The 15,500-nt window shown below is 36.6% G+C and overlaps 1 protein-coding gene across 1 annotated transcript; it reads left to right on the top strand.

The window, feature by feature from the left end:
• Positions 1-380: 380 nt before the first annotated feature.
• On the top strand, positions 381-10,951 carry LOC134746472 (homeobox protein ceh-51-like). The gene is made up of 3 exons (XM_063680875.1): positions 381-1,037; positions 6,411-6,580; positions 10,817-10,951. The coding sequence occupies exons 1-3, from the start codon at positions 566-568 to the stop codon at positions 10,949-10,951; spliced, it is 777 nt and encodes a 258-aa protein (XP_063536945.1). The 5' UTR covers positions 381-565.
• The last annotated feature ends 4,549 nt before the right edge of the window (positions 10,952-15,500 follow it).

Below are 15,500 nucleotides of genomic sequence, written 5' to 3'. Positions count from 1 at the left end.
GAAGGTCTACCGCACACGTCACAACAACCTTTTTAGTGAGTACCTAAGTATCCGAGCCTGTCAAAACTAAAAGCTTGAAAGCTAATAAGCTCAACTAATTAACGATTGCGCTGATAAGGCAATCACGGAGAGCTGAGTGCCATCAAAACTCTCAAAAACATGTTCAAGTACTAAATTGCGTCAAAGTAATAGTAAGATTATAAAATGTGTAGATAAAACAAGTGTGCCATAAACACACCTATTCTTGTCTACATTTGAATAGGCTGTGAACTAAATCATTTCCACATTTACCTACTTACCTACAACGGATGATAACAATGCAAGTGAGATAACTGAGATACTTACTTTAATATTCAATCATTACTGGTCTGACCAAACTAAGATTAAATTTAGATGACTAAATCTACAATGTAACGCATCTACAGCCGTTTTCATCTACCTATCACATAACACTAATCGTCACCCAGATTAGGCGTGTCCATTTAATAAGTAGCTATCAATTACCGAGTCCTACTGATAACGTCGTTCACGATAACAATTCGGCAGTGCCAACCACACCGCCACCATGTGTGCGTGTCGCCAGAAGAAGGCTTCGTTCTTCATCGAAGATATTCTGAAAGATGCCAAGCCGTGCAAGAACATTAGCAGTGAACCGAAAGAGCCATTAACGTGTTCTGCCCGAGAAAACCCAGTCCAACGCAAAGCTAATAATTTAAAACTAGAATCTGGCTTCAATGATGCAGCTCGATTTGAAAGAATCGAGAAAGAAACCCAATTTAATGTGATTTGCGAGGTTGAAAAAGAACTAGAATATGGTAAAACTTACCTGGAACACAGGAGAAACACTTTTCCACTATATCCAACAGCCCTAAAACCAAATTATCCTTGGCCACCGTACAAGAAAGACACAGCCTTTGACAGGCAATTCAGCTATTATAGTGACTCTATGCTGAATTCGGACCATATACTGAGGAGTCAGCTAGCTGTTAATAGATTCTTACCGCCGTATGTCCCGCAACCATATGGATTTAACAGAGGTGAGAATTAAAAAGCACACTATTGAACTGAATTCTTATCAATGCGTGGTTTGAGTAAACTTACGCGCATATACCTACCATGGGTCACACAACTTCTTAATCCTATTATAACTAGGTAATTGCGTCAGTCATTTCTTCCCAGACGATTAGGTACTAACGACGATTAGGTACGGAGGATTAGGTAGGTAGGTAGGGATTAGGTAAGGTAGTGGCTAACGAAGAAAAAAGTTAGCTGTTTATAAAGTGCTGGTGGTGACCAGATATTTCTCGTTTGCGTTTAATGTTTTTCCTTACATTGCAGCATTGGTAAGAAGTAAACATTGCGGCAACGTTACCGCAACAATAATCGCAGACCCTTAAATAAATATCGGACGACCTCCAGTTGACGAAATATCCTCTAAATTAATATTCATTTCATTTTCTCCAAGACAGTTTCTAAAGTTTCTTAACTGTAATTGGGCTAGTGTTTAATCATGAGGAAGTGGCTAAAATTGTTTTTTTTTGGTGATTGGGTGGCCACCGAACAATCTATCCTCCATTCAATCCACTAACGAAGCAGCTGCTGGTAGTATACACACTACACTCTACAGGTTCCTTTAAGCACTTTTCAAGTTATCGCCTAGGAACAACTTATTCATAAAAATCTGTTAGCTAGAGTGGTCCAATTATGATTGCAATTTTCATTATCTTTTGAAAATAGCACTTTAACCCTTTTTACGCCACACCTATCGTTTAAGGCGCGTCATCGTGAACCTTGTCGGCATGCAGGAAGGTTGATATTAGGCTGTAGCATCGCGCGTCAGTTGACTTCTTGAGCGGTCTAAGGGTTAAGGATGAGCTGAGATAACTAGATAAGTTGATGCCTAGGGTGAGTTGTTCTTCAGTTAACCACCCTTTTTTCGAGCGTTCATATTTCGCAAATTTTCAATTAAAATCAATTATTGCAAACATTAATCGATAGACTATTTAATTAGATACTAATTTGCATTCAAGAAATTTTAATTTTTCTTATAGGTTTGACATTATTGTGCTTCTAGAAAAAATAAGGAATTTGGCTAATAGTGTCCACCCTATAGGACAGTATTAACCAGGGGGATTTTCTAGAGTTAGCCAAGTTGTGCACATTTAATTATTAATTTAAATGTTTTGAATTATTTTAAAATATAAGCCCCACAAATTTAAGAACGCAGTTTTCATTAATTACAAAGATAGGACAAAAAATCTATATATATGTATATATATATATATATATATATATATATATATAAACGTAAACGTCCTGACTAACTGACTGACTGACTGACTCACTTAAATCAACGCCCAGCCCAAACCGTTGGACCTAGAGAGCTGAATTTTTCACAATAGGTAGCTTTTATGACGTTAGTATCCACTAAGAAGGGGTTTCTCAAAATTCATCCAATAAGGTGGTGAAAAAGGGGTTGAAATTTTGTATGAAGATCATAATTTTTTTTGAGTGCGTGACTTGAAACTTTGTACAAAGGCATATTATTAAAATACTAGAAAAGTAATTTCAGCGTTTTTGAAAATTCATCCCTTAAGGTGGTGAAAAAGGGGTAGAAAGTTTGTATGGTGGTCAAAAATTTTTTTAAGTGCGCGACTTGAATCTTTGCATAAAGGCATGTTATTTGAATACAAGAAAAGTGATTTCGGCGTGTTTAAAAATGTATCCCCTAAAGTGGTTAAAAAGGGGTTGAAAATTTGTCGTGGTCCTAATTTTATTTTAAGCTAGGTACTTTAAACTTCATAGAAATATATATAAATAAAAGAGAAAAAAACTTATTTCAGCATTATTGAAAATTCATCCCCCAAGGTGTTGAAAGTTTGTATGGAGATCAAATATTTTTTTGAGTGCGGGAATTGAATCTTTGTATAAAGGCATATATTATTAGAATACAAGAAGGGTAATTTAAGCGTTTTTAAATATTCATCCCCTAAAAGGGTTAAAAAAGGGTTCAAAGTGAATCTATTACAAATGCTTTGAAACTTCTTAGAAAGGCATTGTATAAGATTCCAAAATAGTTATTTACGATACAAGTGCGGAAAAGAGGAAATTCGAAACGAGTGGCGATAAATTAAAACACGACCGCAGGGAGTGTTTTAAATCGACACGAGTTGTGAATTACCTATTCGCACGTGTATTATACAACGTTTTACAGTACATATGGCCCTTTAAACTTTCGACATATGCACGAAAAGTGCTCTTTTACGCACTAGTGCGAGAAAGTAGCACCATATGTACTGTAAAAGTTATTTCATTGTTCTTAAAAATTCAACCCCTAAAGGGGTTAAAAAGGGGATGTAAGTTTATATGTGGTACAAATTTTCTTTTAAGCTAGGAACTTGAAACTTGGTAAAAAGGGCATTATATTAAAATTGATTACTTACACCGTTTTTGAAAAGTTTGTATTAATAGTTTCGGTAGCGAATATTTTTTTAAATAGTGGACTTGTAAATCTTCTAAGAGGGTCGAGAGGGATTATATCGGGAACAATTTTTTTCAGTTAGGGTCTTGAAACTTCGTAGTTTGTGAAAGACAAATTTCATGCGTTGTATAATTAACAAATGATTAACCGTCCCTACTGATATCTTTTGCTGCATAATGTTCTATATTATGCTCATGTAGAATATATAACCACCAACATACAAATCCACGCGTACGAAGTCGCGGGCAACAGCTAGTAGAAAATATTTTTACACATATACCTATTATCCTCAAAAATCAAGAATTTTTTACTTAAAGTTTTTACGAAATATTGAAATTCTTGTCTCACTCGTCCGTAAATGGAGCGAGCGAGCTGTTAACTGGGGAATAGAGTAGGACAGGCAAGTGCTTAGGTATATAATGCCCTTGGCCTTGGTTGCACCAAGCGGCAACGTCGCGTTCGCCAGATATTCGCTTGGCTATTTGTGTACTAGTGGCTAACTGATGAATACCCGACCCTATAGCAGAACCCAGGTGCGGCCGATTATAAAATGATAGACAGGTATTTGCGATTTCCTACAATTCAATGGATAAAAGTAATCCATACCTTTGGACATATTAAAAGATAGTAAGTATTTATCTTTAAATACTTAAATAAAAAATAGATTATTAAGCTGTAGCAACTACAGATAAGAGAGTAATAAAGTAATTCAGGAATGCTATCAAAATCACGCACTGTTGGGTACTTTGCTGTCTGAAATCTGAGTGCACCTCTCTACCTATCATGTACCTATGGTAATCAAAAATCTGCGTTTTATTCCCGGCTGTACTTAGTGAAGTTAATGAGGACACCCTTTTAAGATTATAAATAAGTCGGACAAAACCTTCATTCATTTGAAATGAGACTTTACTCTTGACGATTTTTTAAATTAATAAAGCTTAATTCGTTTCAGCTAATTTAGTATCAATATCTCTTTTTTTTTATCTTATTTATTTTATAAGCCATACATCTTATGATTAAGTCGGCTTCGGATCAATATCTCCTTGATTCTGAAGAAAAACATAGGAAAACAATAAATAATAATTGTGTGGTTTTAGGAAACCACGATGCAAGTGAAACTTTTTTTCGGATTGTAGGCATGTAACGGAAATTTAAAGGTTTTAAAGAGTGGAATAAAAAATAAGTAATAAGATCAATACCAAGTAAGTAGGTTGAACTACCGCTTGCAGCTTCTGACTCTATATCCATTTTCTTTGCAATAATTAGGTATAACATTAGGAGAATTTCGGGTAATATCGCCACGCCACACTCTGTAGCTCCGTACAACAGGTAATATGTCATGATTCGGGTCCATCTTGTAGCTGAAGAATTCAGGCATAGCTCTTATCTTTTGTATAAGCAGGTACCTTCATAGATGTGCTCTAGCTCCTCCCACGTGCCTTTAGCGGAATCAAATCGCACTATTTTTTGCAGAATGTCATCGGATATGGTTGTCGTGAACAAAATTAAAATTGCGTTGAGCACTACGGTGTTTTAATATTGGGAGGCTGAGTTCCCTATTTGAATCAATTTCCTGTTTAATGCTTGCTCCATTTTTATTCGGTTACACTTTAAAATTAATAGAGAAAAAAAAAGCTTATATTATTTCTGTTTACGACATTTAAGTACTTTTGTCTGACAGTAAACAACAGTTGCTAAGTTACAACTGCCAGGGTGACTATTTGCCATTCACATAGAATCTAAATAGTTTATTTTCGGTTAGTACCGGTTGTAGCACATCACTATTTATAAGACGTAAAAAACTAGCAACACATGAAATGTAATTTTAGTCTACGCAATTAAAAAATAGGCTTTAAGTAGCGATAGAATGTTCTTTCACATTTAGAATATCGAATATTCTAGATAAATATAAAGAATAATGACAAAAGACTATGAACTCTTACTTACTAGAATTAAAGTAGAATTTTACTAACGTACATACCCATTATTCTTTGTAATTTGACTGATTATATTTCAATTTGACAGAAGCCCACCATATTTAAGGTTAATAAGGTCTACTGTCCTTAAAACTTTGTATGTAATTATAAGCAAATATCAGCCATAATGAATTAAGTATTGTATCCGTGATGTTCAAAAACAAAAAGTCGTATGCTTATTTTAAAGACTATGAACTCTAAGTACTAGGAATAAAGTAGAATTTTACTAATGCTGTAATGCATCATGCGACATGCTAGACAGCCCAAAAAATTGGGGCGATAGAACAAAAGTTTCACTTTAAAAATTTTAGACCCAGTTGTTTCGGAGATAAAGGGGGAGGAATGGTCATTTTTTGCCTATTTTCTTGAATAACTCCTAAATTGTTTATCCTAAAATTATAAAAGATATATATTTGAGATTCTCACAATGAGCTCTTTCATATATTATATAACACGATATAGTTTGAAAAACTTTAATTTTTAATTTTCTTATTTACCCCCCAAAAGTGGCCCCCATGTCTAAAATTAATTTGTTTACGTTACATGTCCGTCTTTTGGGTCACAAACTTACATATGTGTACCAAATTTCAATTTAATTGGTCCAGTAGTTTCGGAGAAAATAGACGGACAGACAGACAGACAGACGCACGAGTGATCCTATAAGGGTTCCGTTTTTTCCTTTTGAGGTACGGAACCCTAAAAACTAATAATTAATACATGTAGGATTATCGAAGTGCCATTTATTTTGTTATCATATTTTATCTTTAGTACCTATCTGCTGAACTAATTTGACACAATACTTGTACGATTATTGACTGTGACTGATAAACTAAACCATAAACCAAATGTACAATGTAACATTACTACATAAATAAATACCTAAACAACAACACAGTTCCCCTAATGAGGGCGACACTGAACGAGCCAGACTTAAACAAAATCTTATCCGACAGTATCTCCTGGGTGGAGCTCTTGGTGGGTGGGAGGCAGACGCAAGGGAGGGCAGGTGCGGTTCAGCGCAGGGCAAACCAGCGCTCTGGAGCGCAGGTTTAGCGCCAGCAAGTACCTCAGTCCGGACGAGAGGCGAGCGATGGCAGCCAGCTTACGGCTAAGCGACAGGCAGGTGAGACAGTACTTTTATCTAAGTTTGAGCTCGTGGGAAAAGAAAGGGTGTGCATAGACACAAGGGAAAGTAAGAGCAGTAGGTATACAGTATACAACGCCAACCGGTGCATTTGAGTGTAGGCTTAGCGCCATCAAATACCTCAGTCCGGACGAGCAGCGAGCGCTCTGGCAGTCATCGACTTAAGGCTTAAGTAGGTACAGTACTTTTTTTAAGCTAGGCTCCGTTACGTCTGCCTCCTATCCCCAGATAGGTAGCAGACCCAAGGCGAAGCCGGAACAGTTCAGCACCATGCAAACTATTGCATTTAAATGCAGTTTTAGCGCCAGCTAACTTGCACCTCGGTCCGAGCGAAACTCGAGCATTGATAAAAATAACCCGCTTGTGATTAAGACTTCACAGGTGAGAAAGTATGTATTACCTTTATTCTCAGTATTAAACAGGTGAAGCTGATTATAGGGAATAACAGGCAGAAACAAGAGGGCTCAGCGTCTCGGATAAGTAGGTACCATGCCCTGGAGTTCAGTTTCACTATTCAGCGCCAGTTGTAACTGCAATTAGCTAGCTCAGTTGGAAAGATAGGCGGCGAACAGTCAAGGCGATATAGCCTAACCCGTTCGTATAAAAATACCGCAAATCGATGTACAGGTTAGCCGTTTGGCACACACATACTAGAGGCCAAAACAAAATTTTTGACCCGCAGTTCCTAAAAAAATTTCGCTACGGGGGGGAGTGGTAAAACATTATTTTCCCCTCACTAGCTCGGAAAGCCGTCTTTTATCCTTTAAAACAAGCGGGGAAAAACGCATTTTATCCACTAGTGGGGAAAGTAATTTGACCTTGGATGGAGCGTGTTTAAGTAGCTATTGACAGATAACAAAACGTAAAACGCTCATAATAATGGTTCGTTCGATATTAATTATCATTAAATAAATGGTTTGAGAATTTAATAAAAAATACCAAATTTAGCTTTATTTAATGATTTTAAGTCATAAACCATAAATTCCATAAGAAACATTTGTTTTTTAAATGATGTTGAATGTAATTCTGAACGCACAAGTTGAGTCGATGCAATTTCAAAACGCATAGTCAGAAATGTCAACATTGTCAACAATTTTTTTCTCGCCGACTCCGATACGTAAAAATACACAACTTCCAGAGTTTTCTGTTATAATATCGTATTGCCGTAAAAAAATTAGTGATTCCAGTGATGAAGATGATCTAACGCCTGTGGATGTTGCACTTTCCTCGCTATAGTGAGGGGAAAAGTTTTGTGTTACTCACTGGTGCAAATGTATTTTACTTCTCGTGTGTTGAAACCACTCGCTACGCTCAGGATTCTATTTTAGAACCACTCGCTTCGCTCGTGGTTCAACTATAGAATCCTTTCGCTTGCTCGTGTTTCAATTCCACACTCGCGGGTAAAATACAACTTTGCACCCTTGTATAACAAATAACTATTTTTTTGTATGGAAAAAAAATATTACAAAACCTATCGAGTGTGGTATCATACAAAAGGGCTTTTTGAGGCGATTCTAAAAATATATCACATCATTACATTTCGGGCATTTTTTTCTATTTATTATTTACATATTAATCATAAAATGATACATAATATCCATATATCGAACGGGAAATACCTGTTTAACCCTTTAACTGCGCCTTTCATCAGTTGGTATAGTTTGTTTAGTTTTTGACACAAAATTCCTCGAGTCCGTCTGGGAAATCATTCCTGTCACTAAATCCACTCTCCGCCCCGCCTCTGACCCAATCCCTCAAACCCCCTGATCACTCAACCTCACAGCACATCAACCCCTGATTACTGAACCCCTCGACCCTAAACCACCAACCCTTCAACCGCCATTCCCCGACCCCTAACCCCCATACCTTAACTCCCAACCACTTAGTCCCCGACCCATCAACTCCCCTCCCCTCAACCCCCAACCTCAAACCCCCCAAACACTAATACCCTCTACCTTCACCTCTCACACCTACCCCTCACCCCTAGTCTCTTTGGTTGTTTCCAACACTACCTACATCAAAAATCATAATACACATGTATACGAGGGAAGTTCCACATTTCGTCCGTGGTCTTCATCATCAGTAGCCTTACCACGAGTTTGACATTGATATATTCGCTATCGCGTGCTTACTGTTTATGCATCTCGCTCGTACTGGCATATTAGTGTACAAAGTAAGTTATGAAGACGCTAGCGAATATTTAGTGTCAAACTCGTTGTTAGGCTACAGTTGCGCTACATCAAATTGGTGGTTTTTGGGAGGAAATGCTTGAGTTACTTTAGAAAACACCGAAATCACCAAACACGTGCCTTTAAAAATTGAGGAGTTCCCTCAATTCCTCAGGGATTCCATCATCAGATCAAAACCAGAAATGTTACGAAAACACCTTGGAGGTAAGAGGTAACTTCTTTCAAACAGAAAGAGAATTACTCAAATCGGATCATGGGTGCCGGAGTAATCGCTGAAATAATTATCATCAAAACAATCATCATCATCAGCTCCACTTCATCAAATTGGTGGTTTTCGAGAGAAAATGCTCAAGTTGCTTAAGAAAACACCCAAATCACCATACATGTGCCTTTAAAAATTGAGGAGTTCCCTCAATTCCTCATGAGTCCCATCATCAGAACAGCACTAGATTAATGTGGGACCACCTTGGAGGTAGTTCCTTTCAAACAAAAAAAATATTGTTTAAGTCGGACCACGGGTCTCGGAGTAATCGCTGAACATCCTACATTAAAAAAATCATCATTATTATCATCAAAACAATCATCATCATCAGGTCCACTTCGTCAAATTGGTCATTTTCGAGAGAAAATGCTCAAGTTGCTTATGAAAACACTCAAATCATAATACATGTGCCTTTAAAAATTGAGGAGTTCCCTCAATTCCTCAGGGATCCCATCATCAGATCAGAACCAGATTAATGTGGGACCAACTTGGAAGTAGGTCCTTTCGAACAAAAAAAGAATTACCTAAATCGGACCACGGGTCTCGGAGTAATCGGTGAACATACATAAAAATAGTTATTTGTTATACAAGGGTGCAAAGTTGTATTTTACCCGCGAGTGTGGAATTGAAACACGAGCAAGCGAAAGGATTCTATAGTTGAATTCTATGGTTCTAAAATAGAATCCTGAGCGTAGCGAGTGTTTTAACACACGAGAAGTAAAATACATTTGCACCCGTGTGTAACACAAAACTTTTCCCCTCACTATAGCGAGGAAAGTGCATCATCCACAGGCGTTAGATCATCTTCATCAACTGGAATCACTCATTTTTTTACGATATTATAACAAAAAACTGGAAATTCTGTACTTTTACGTGAGAAGTTATTAAGTAAAATTTTTGTTGACAATGTTAACAAAATTAATTTAATTAATTTGTTGATAATGGCCGCCTGAACGCGCCTCCTCGTTGAATTCATTTAAATTAAAGATATCAGCTGTTTCTGCCTTAAGCATTCCATATTTTCATAAGTGGACAGTGACAGACATAAACTGAGAGAAAGAAAAGAAGAACACAAAAGAAGAAAGAAGAAAGCGGGCCCGTCAACGCGGGATTATCAGGTTATTTTCTCTCACGACAAGGTACTGTCTCTTAAAACCCTAATTTTCGAGCCCATTTTACATTCTGTTCCTAACATAAAAATTTGGTCAATGATGCGTTTTGAAATTGCATCGACTTAACTTGTGCGTTCAGAATTATATTTATCATAATTTTTAAAACAAACGTTTATTATGGAATTTTAAGGTTTATGACTTAAAATCATTAAATAAGGCTAAATCTGGTATTTTTTATTAGATTCTCAAACCATTTATTTAATGATAATTAATATCGAACGAACCATTATTAGGAGCGTTTTACGTTTTGTTATCTGTCAAGCTACTTAAACACGCTTCATCCAAGGTCAAATTACTTTCCCCACTAGTGGATAAAAAGCGTTTTTCCCCGCTTGTTTTAAAGGATAAAAGACGGCTTTCTGAGCTAGTGAGGGGAAAAAAATTGCCCTAACCGAATACAGAACCTCCTCCTTCTATGAAATTGAAGTCGGTTAATAAAATAAAGAACTGCTAGTTAATAACGCTTTGTTACTTTAGCAAATAAGAACACAAGGCATCACAGACTTATCAGAGAATTAAGACAGAGAACTAATACTTTCCAAGTTAGCATAAACACCGAAAATAATTTACTAAACACGACCATTATTTTCAGGTCAAAACGTGGTTCCAAAACCGTCGTGCAAAATGGCGTCGCATGACTCCTGACTCGTCGGACATCGGCAGCCCGCCCACGGAGGACAGCGACGACGACGTACAGTCGTACAGATCGCGCGCGGATGGGAGTTGACTAGGGCAAAATTAAGGAACGGATTTATGGGCATTGCACCGTAGACGGGCCACACACGTCAACAAGTCGCGTATAGACATGAAACTGGCCGCGGTTTAGGTAGACATGTATACTATTTTACCGGTGTATCAAATTCCATTCATTTATATATTATTCGTTCCATGCGCACGTGACCTATACTGAAGCACGATTATAACATTGACCCAAAAATTTGACTTTTTTTGGCTGATTTGTCTGCTACTTTGGGTGACCTTGCCTCAAGCAAGCAACACAATAACCGTATTTTTCAAACATAACATCTCTACTTAACCTTCTGGGGCACCGTGTCATCCATACTTATATTATAAATGCGAAAGTCTGTCTGTCTGTGTGTTACCTCTTCACGCTTAAACCGCTGAACCGATTTAGTTAAAATTTGGCATAGAGATTGTTTAGTCCTGGGGAAGGACACAGGATAGTTTTTACTTATGTCGGAAATCATTCCTAAAGAGAGTGAAAAGGGGGTGAAATTGAGAAATGAATTGCCTGATAATTGATGTCAAGTAATTAAGCTTATGCTCAAATTGAATGATTGCTATTACACTTTATCCAGGCGCTAAAATTACTCTAGCTGCTGTTACTGATTCCACGCAGACTAAGTCGCGAAAAAAAGCTAGTACTTATACATGGTGTTTCATGACCCACTGAAAACCTAAAAACAGTATGTTCAGAATCGATAGGAGAATCGATTGCGCTATATTTTAATGGGGGTATTTTTTTATTATTTTTACATGCCCAGTCAACAAGTTTGTAATGCAACAATATCAATAACTAGCATTTGACACGTTATTTGTCAATGAGCAACAGCCTTGCCATTGGTAAACCTTATCTCGTTGCAGTAAGGTATGCAAGGTAACTAGCAATTGTTTGACGTCACTAAAACGACGAAGCATCTAGTGTACCAGTCGAATAGAATTGTTAAGAAAACTAAACAACGAATATGTTTTAAATATTTATCGGATTAAAGAATAAATACTCAAAATTGAGTTCAAATAAAAAAAAAATCTGTTGGGGTGGCTCAGGTTTTCAGTGGCTCAAGTAACACCGTGTAGTGACCGTGTATATATATTACATAAGAGTTTAGGACTCCACTTAGGTATAGAATAGAATACAATATAATTAGATTTTATTCGTAAGCACAAACAAACAAGACATTACACACACAGTACACACAGCACAGTGCACACATTATACATACAGTACTAAGGTTAAAATATGTCTAAATTTAATGAAATTCAGACATACTTTAAGGTTTGTTTAATATACCTACGTTTGCGACAAAATCTCATATAAGAACCTTAGCGGAAACTATTTTCTAACAGTTTGACGTTGCGTTAGGAATAATACCTAAATGTGGATATTTGTTAACGACACCAATTTACGTTGATATGATTAGTAGGTGACTTACGTACTTAGTGACATAAACAACATAATTACATTAATTACATTAGCGATATAGCAATAACAAAGCATATTGATAATAACAAGCTCAAACCATCCGATAATTAAAAACTTAATACGACAGTAATCCACTTGGTAGGTACTACCTATAGATAAAATTAATACTCAAGCATGGTATTTTTTAAATATTTTATTTTCATAGAAAAAAAACAAGTTTAAGGAAAACCTCAAAACAAACAACACCATTAAAATCGGAGGAAAACGTAATCAATAAACTCTTTACATCTTGAAATAAAACTATGAAAACGGATTATATCGCGTATATTGAATTTATAATACATCCCGACGTTTCGAACTCTTTACAGCGTTCGTATAACTATATATCTTTACTTGAAAAATAATTATAGTGTAAACTAGCCTTATGAACCGATTTTGCATGTACAACCAGCCTTTTTTAGTCTATGATTGTTCATTATTTTAGTATGTGGGTATTTTTGCACTTAGTAATTTTTCCTCAGTCACCCGTTGACCACGAACGCTGTAAAGAGTTCGAAACGTCGGGATGTATTATAAACTCAATATACGCGATATAATCCGTTTTCATAGTTTTATTTCATGAGTAACTATCGCGGTAACCGAAGACAATATTATTCTTTACATCTTATTTACCCTAATTTAAATTAGGCCCTTAGACAACTTGCACAGTCAGTATTAGAAATACTGTTTAAAATATTATTAAATAATAAATTAGTGGGACTGGGCAGGTCACGTCTGCCGCATGCATCCAGATAGGTGGGCTAGTATAGCCACCAAGTGGATGCCGCAAAAGAAGCGCGGACGTGGCAGGCCCAGGCGGAGATGGCGGGACGACTTAGACACCTTCACTAATAACTGGCCGGAAACAGCTCAACAACGGGAGTCATGGAAATCTAAGGGAGAGGCCTTTGCCCAGCAGTGGGATACTACAGGTTATTAAAAAAAAAAAAAAAATTAGTACAGTCGACATTATATGTATGTATTAAGTACATTTTTCTCCTTCATGTTGAGTCTTCTTCTTCTTTTAAAATTATGGCTTCAGCCCAGTGGGACTATTTCGCCAGTATCAAGGTATTGAGAGGTTTACAAACGACAAAAATTGTACGGTTGTACAAGACAGTGTACGGTGATTTGTTAGCTCTTGTAAATCGATAGCTAGTCTTTACAAGAAGCACGTGGACTACCGGCCGTTGACTCCAAGATGGTGGTTAAACGCGCTTCAAAATTAATTCTCCATTCACTGCACACTACCACATTAGTTTACTGTATAATAAGCTATCGATATTACACTTTAAACAATATTAATAAGCAAAAAACAAAGTAATTAATCACGATGCTAACTATCAAGATGGCGCTCGAACCGGAAGTCCTCATGTTCAGTCTAACAAAACCAAAACAAAACCTTGACAATCGTTTGTTCTTAGGTATCTGTCATTTTGACATTTGTTAGAAAAGGGACAAAATTTAACAGAGGTTTGCTAAGTTTTATCAAACCTATATAACCTAACCTATATAACTCCGTATAAGATGAATAAAGTCTAAGGAAAAAACATGGCTAGGAAATCAAGAAAATTTTATTCTCGCACAGATGGCGCTACCACCAATACCAACCTTTGGCCTATTCTCGTTTAGGTGGCGTTGGCGGTTTCGTTTGTTATTTAACAATTTTAACAGACATCAGTGAAAGAACATGGGTCAAAATCATATAAAAATAATAAATACAAATAAAAATAATAATTTATCCATATATACATTTTTTTAATATTTTTATTTTTAGTTTTAATCGTGTGTCGGTAAATGGCAGTAAATTTACTGTGACTACAAAATTTACTATGACAGTACCTCTCTATCCTATATATTCTCTTTGGTTTTATGAATAAGGGGGTAAAACTGTAAGCATTATGTTACATTTTCTGACGACTGTACTATGAAATTTGATAATTTCACTTCTACTAATAACGATATAATTAAATATTATGTAAGTATAAGACTCTTAACAAAATATAACTAGAATTGCCTGTACAATATTAATTATGAGAATAGTGAGATAAATTTCGCGTAACAAGAGTAAAATATCATGTCATTTGCGCTTCATAAATATCACATCTACGTAATAAAATTCTAAATCATTTAAATATTGATCTAATAAAATAGACACCAATCTACAATGTTATAACTGTATTCCAGTATATAAAATTGTATTGCATATACAGGCTGGCTAAAAAATAAGTGCATTCCCGTTGCCAGGGCGGTTTTGGGGTTATACTGAGCGACTTTTACTATGGGACCAACCTCGAAATCGCGAAAAAAATATTGGCTGTTTCATACATTTTGCCTGATCCATTTTTTATGGGAGGGTAAATTTTTTTTACACCACATGCTCGACAAAGCCGGATTATATATCATATAAACCTCATCGAAAGCAAGACATTATATCCCTTGGCTTTAGCCGGGTTATAATGTTGTATGGAATTTCATTAATAACGTAATTTTCACTTTTATAATCCTTATTACTATGACGATAAAGTCTAATTTCGTTAAGCAAAATGTGTTGCACCCGTCTGCGGCCAGGTAATTAGCGGTCGTGGCCAACTCGATTTTCGAAAACCGAAGCCGCGGCCTACTAGATTCGCACGATCTTCATTTGTTAAATCAAGTAGGCCACGCCGGCAGAAACAAGTTGCTGTAAGCCTGTTTTTTATTGTCTCGCATAAGGTGAGAAAAGTAGAGTATATATATACCTCGGGAATAAAACTGTTTTTGTCTTGGGCGCTTGAATCCCTCACTGCACTCGGGACTCGGTCTTAATTCCCGAGCAACGCTCGGGAATTAACTCAACTCCCTCGCTACGCTCGGGAGTAAAACTGGGAGTCCTTCGATACATTCAGGATTCAATGTCGCGCCCGTGACATAAAACAGTGCTTTATCCCCTTGGGTGTACAATCTACTATTTCGCGATTTCATGGTTGGTCCCATAGTAAAAGTTGCTCAGTATAATCCCAAATCCTCCCTGGCAACGGGAATGCACTTATTTTTTAGCCACCTTAGTTAGAGTACCTACCTATAAACTGTA

Source organism: Cydia strobilella, chromosome 1, assembly GCF_947568885.1.
Source record: "Cydia strobilella chromosome 1, ilCydStro3.1, whole genome shotgun sequence".
In the NCBI taxonomy this organism is placed as follows: domain Eukaryota; kingdom Metazoa; phylum Arthropoda; class Insecta; order Lepidoptera; family Tortricidae; genus Cydia; species Cydia strobilella.
Note: the sequence above shows the minus strand (reverse complement) of the source record. Positions and strands in the feature narration are given on the sequence as shown.

Coding starts and splice junctions, on each gene's coding strand:
- LOC134746472 (XM_063680875.1), top strand. CDS start 566: ATGTGTGCGTGTCGCCAGAAGAAGGCTTCGTTCTTCATCGAAGATATT. Junction 1,038..6,410: donor ACCATATGGATTTAACAGAG/GTGAGAATTAAA, acceptor CTTATCCGACAG/TATCTCCTGGGTGGAGCTCT. Junction 6,581..10,816: donor TACGGCTAAGCGACAGGCAG/GTGAGACAGTAC, acceptor CATTATTTTCAG/GTCAAAACGTGGTTCCAAAA.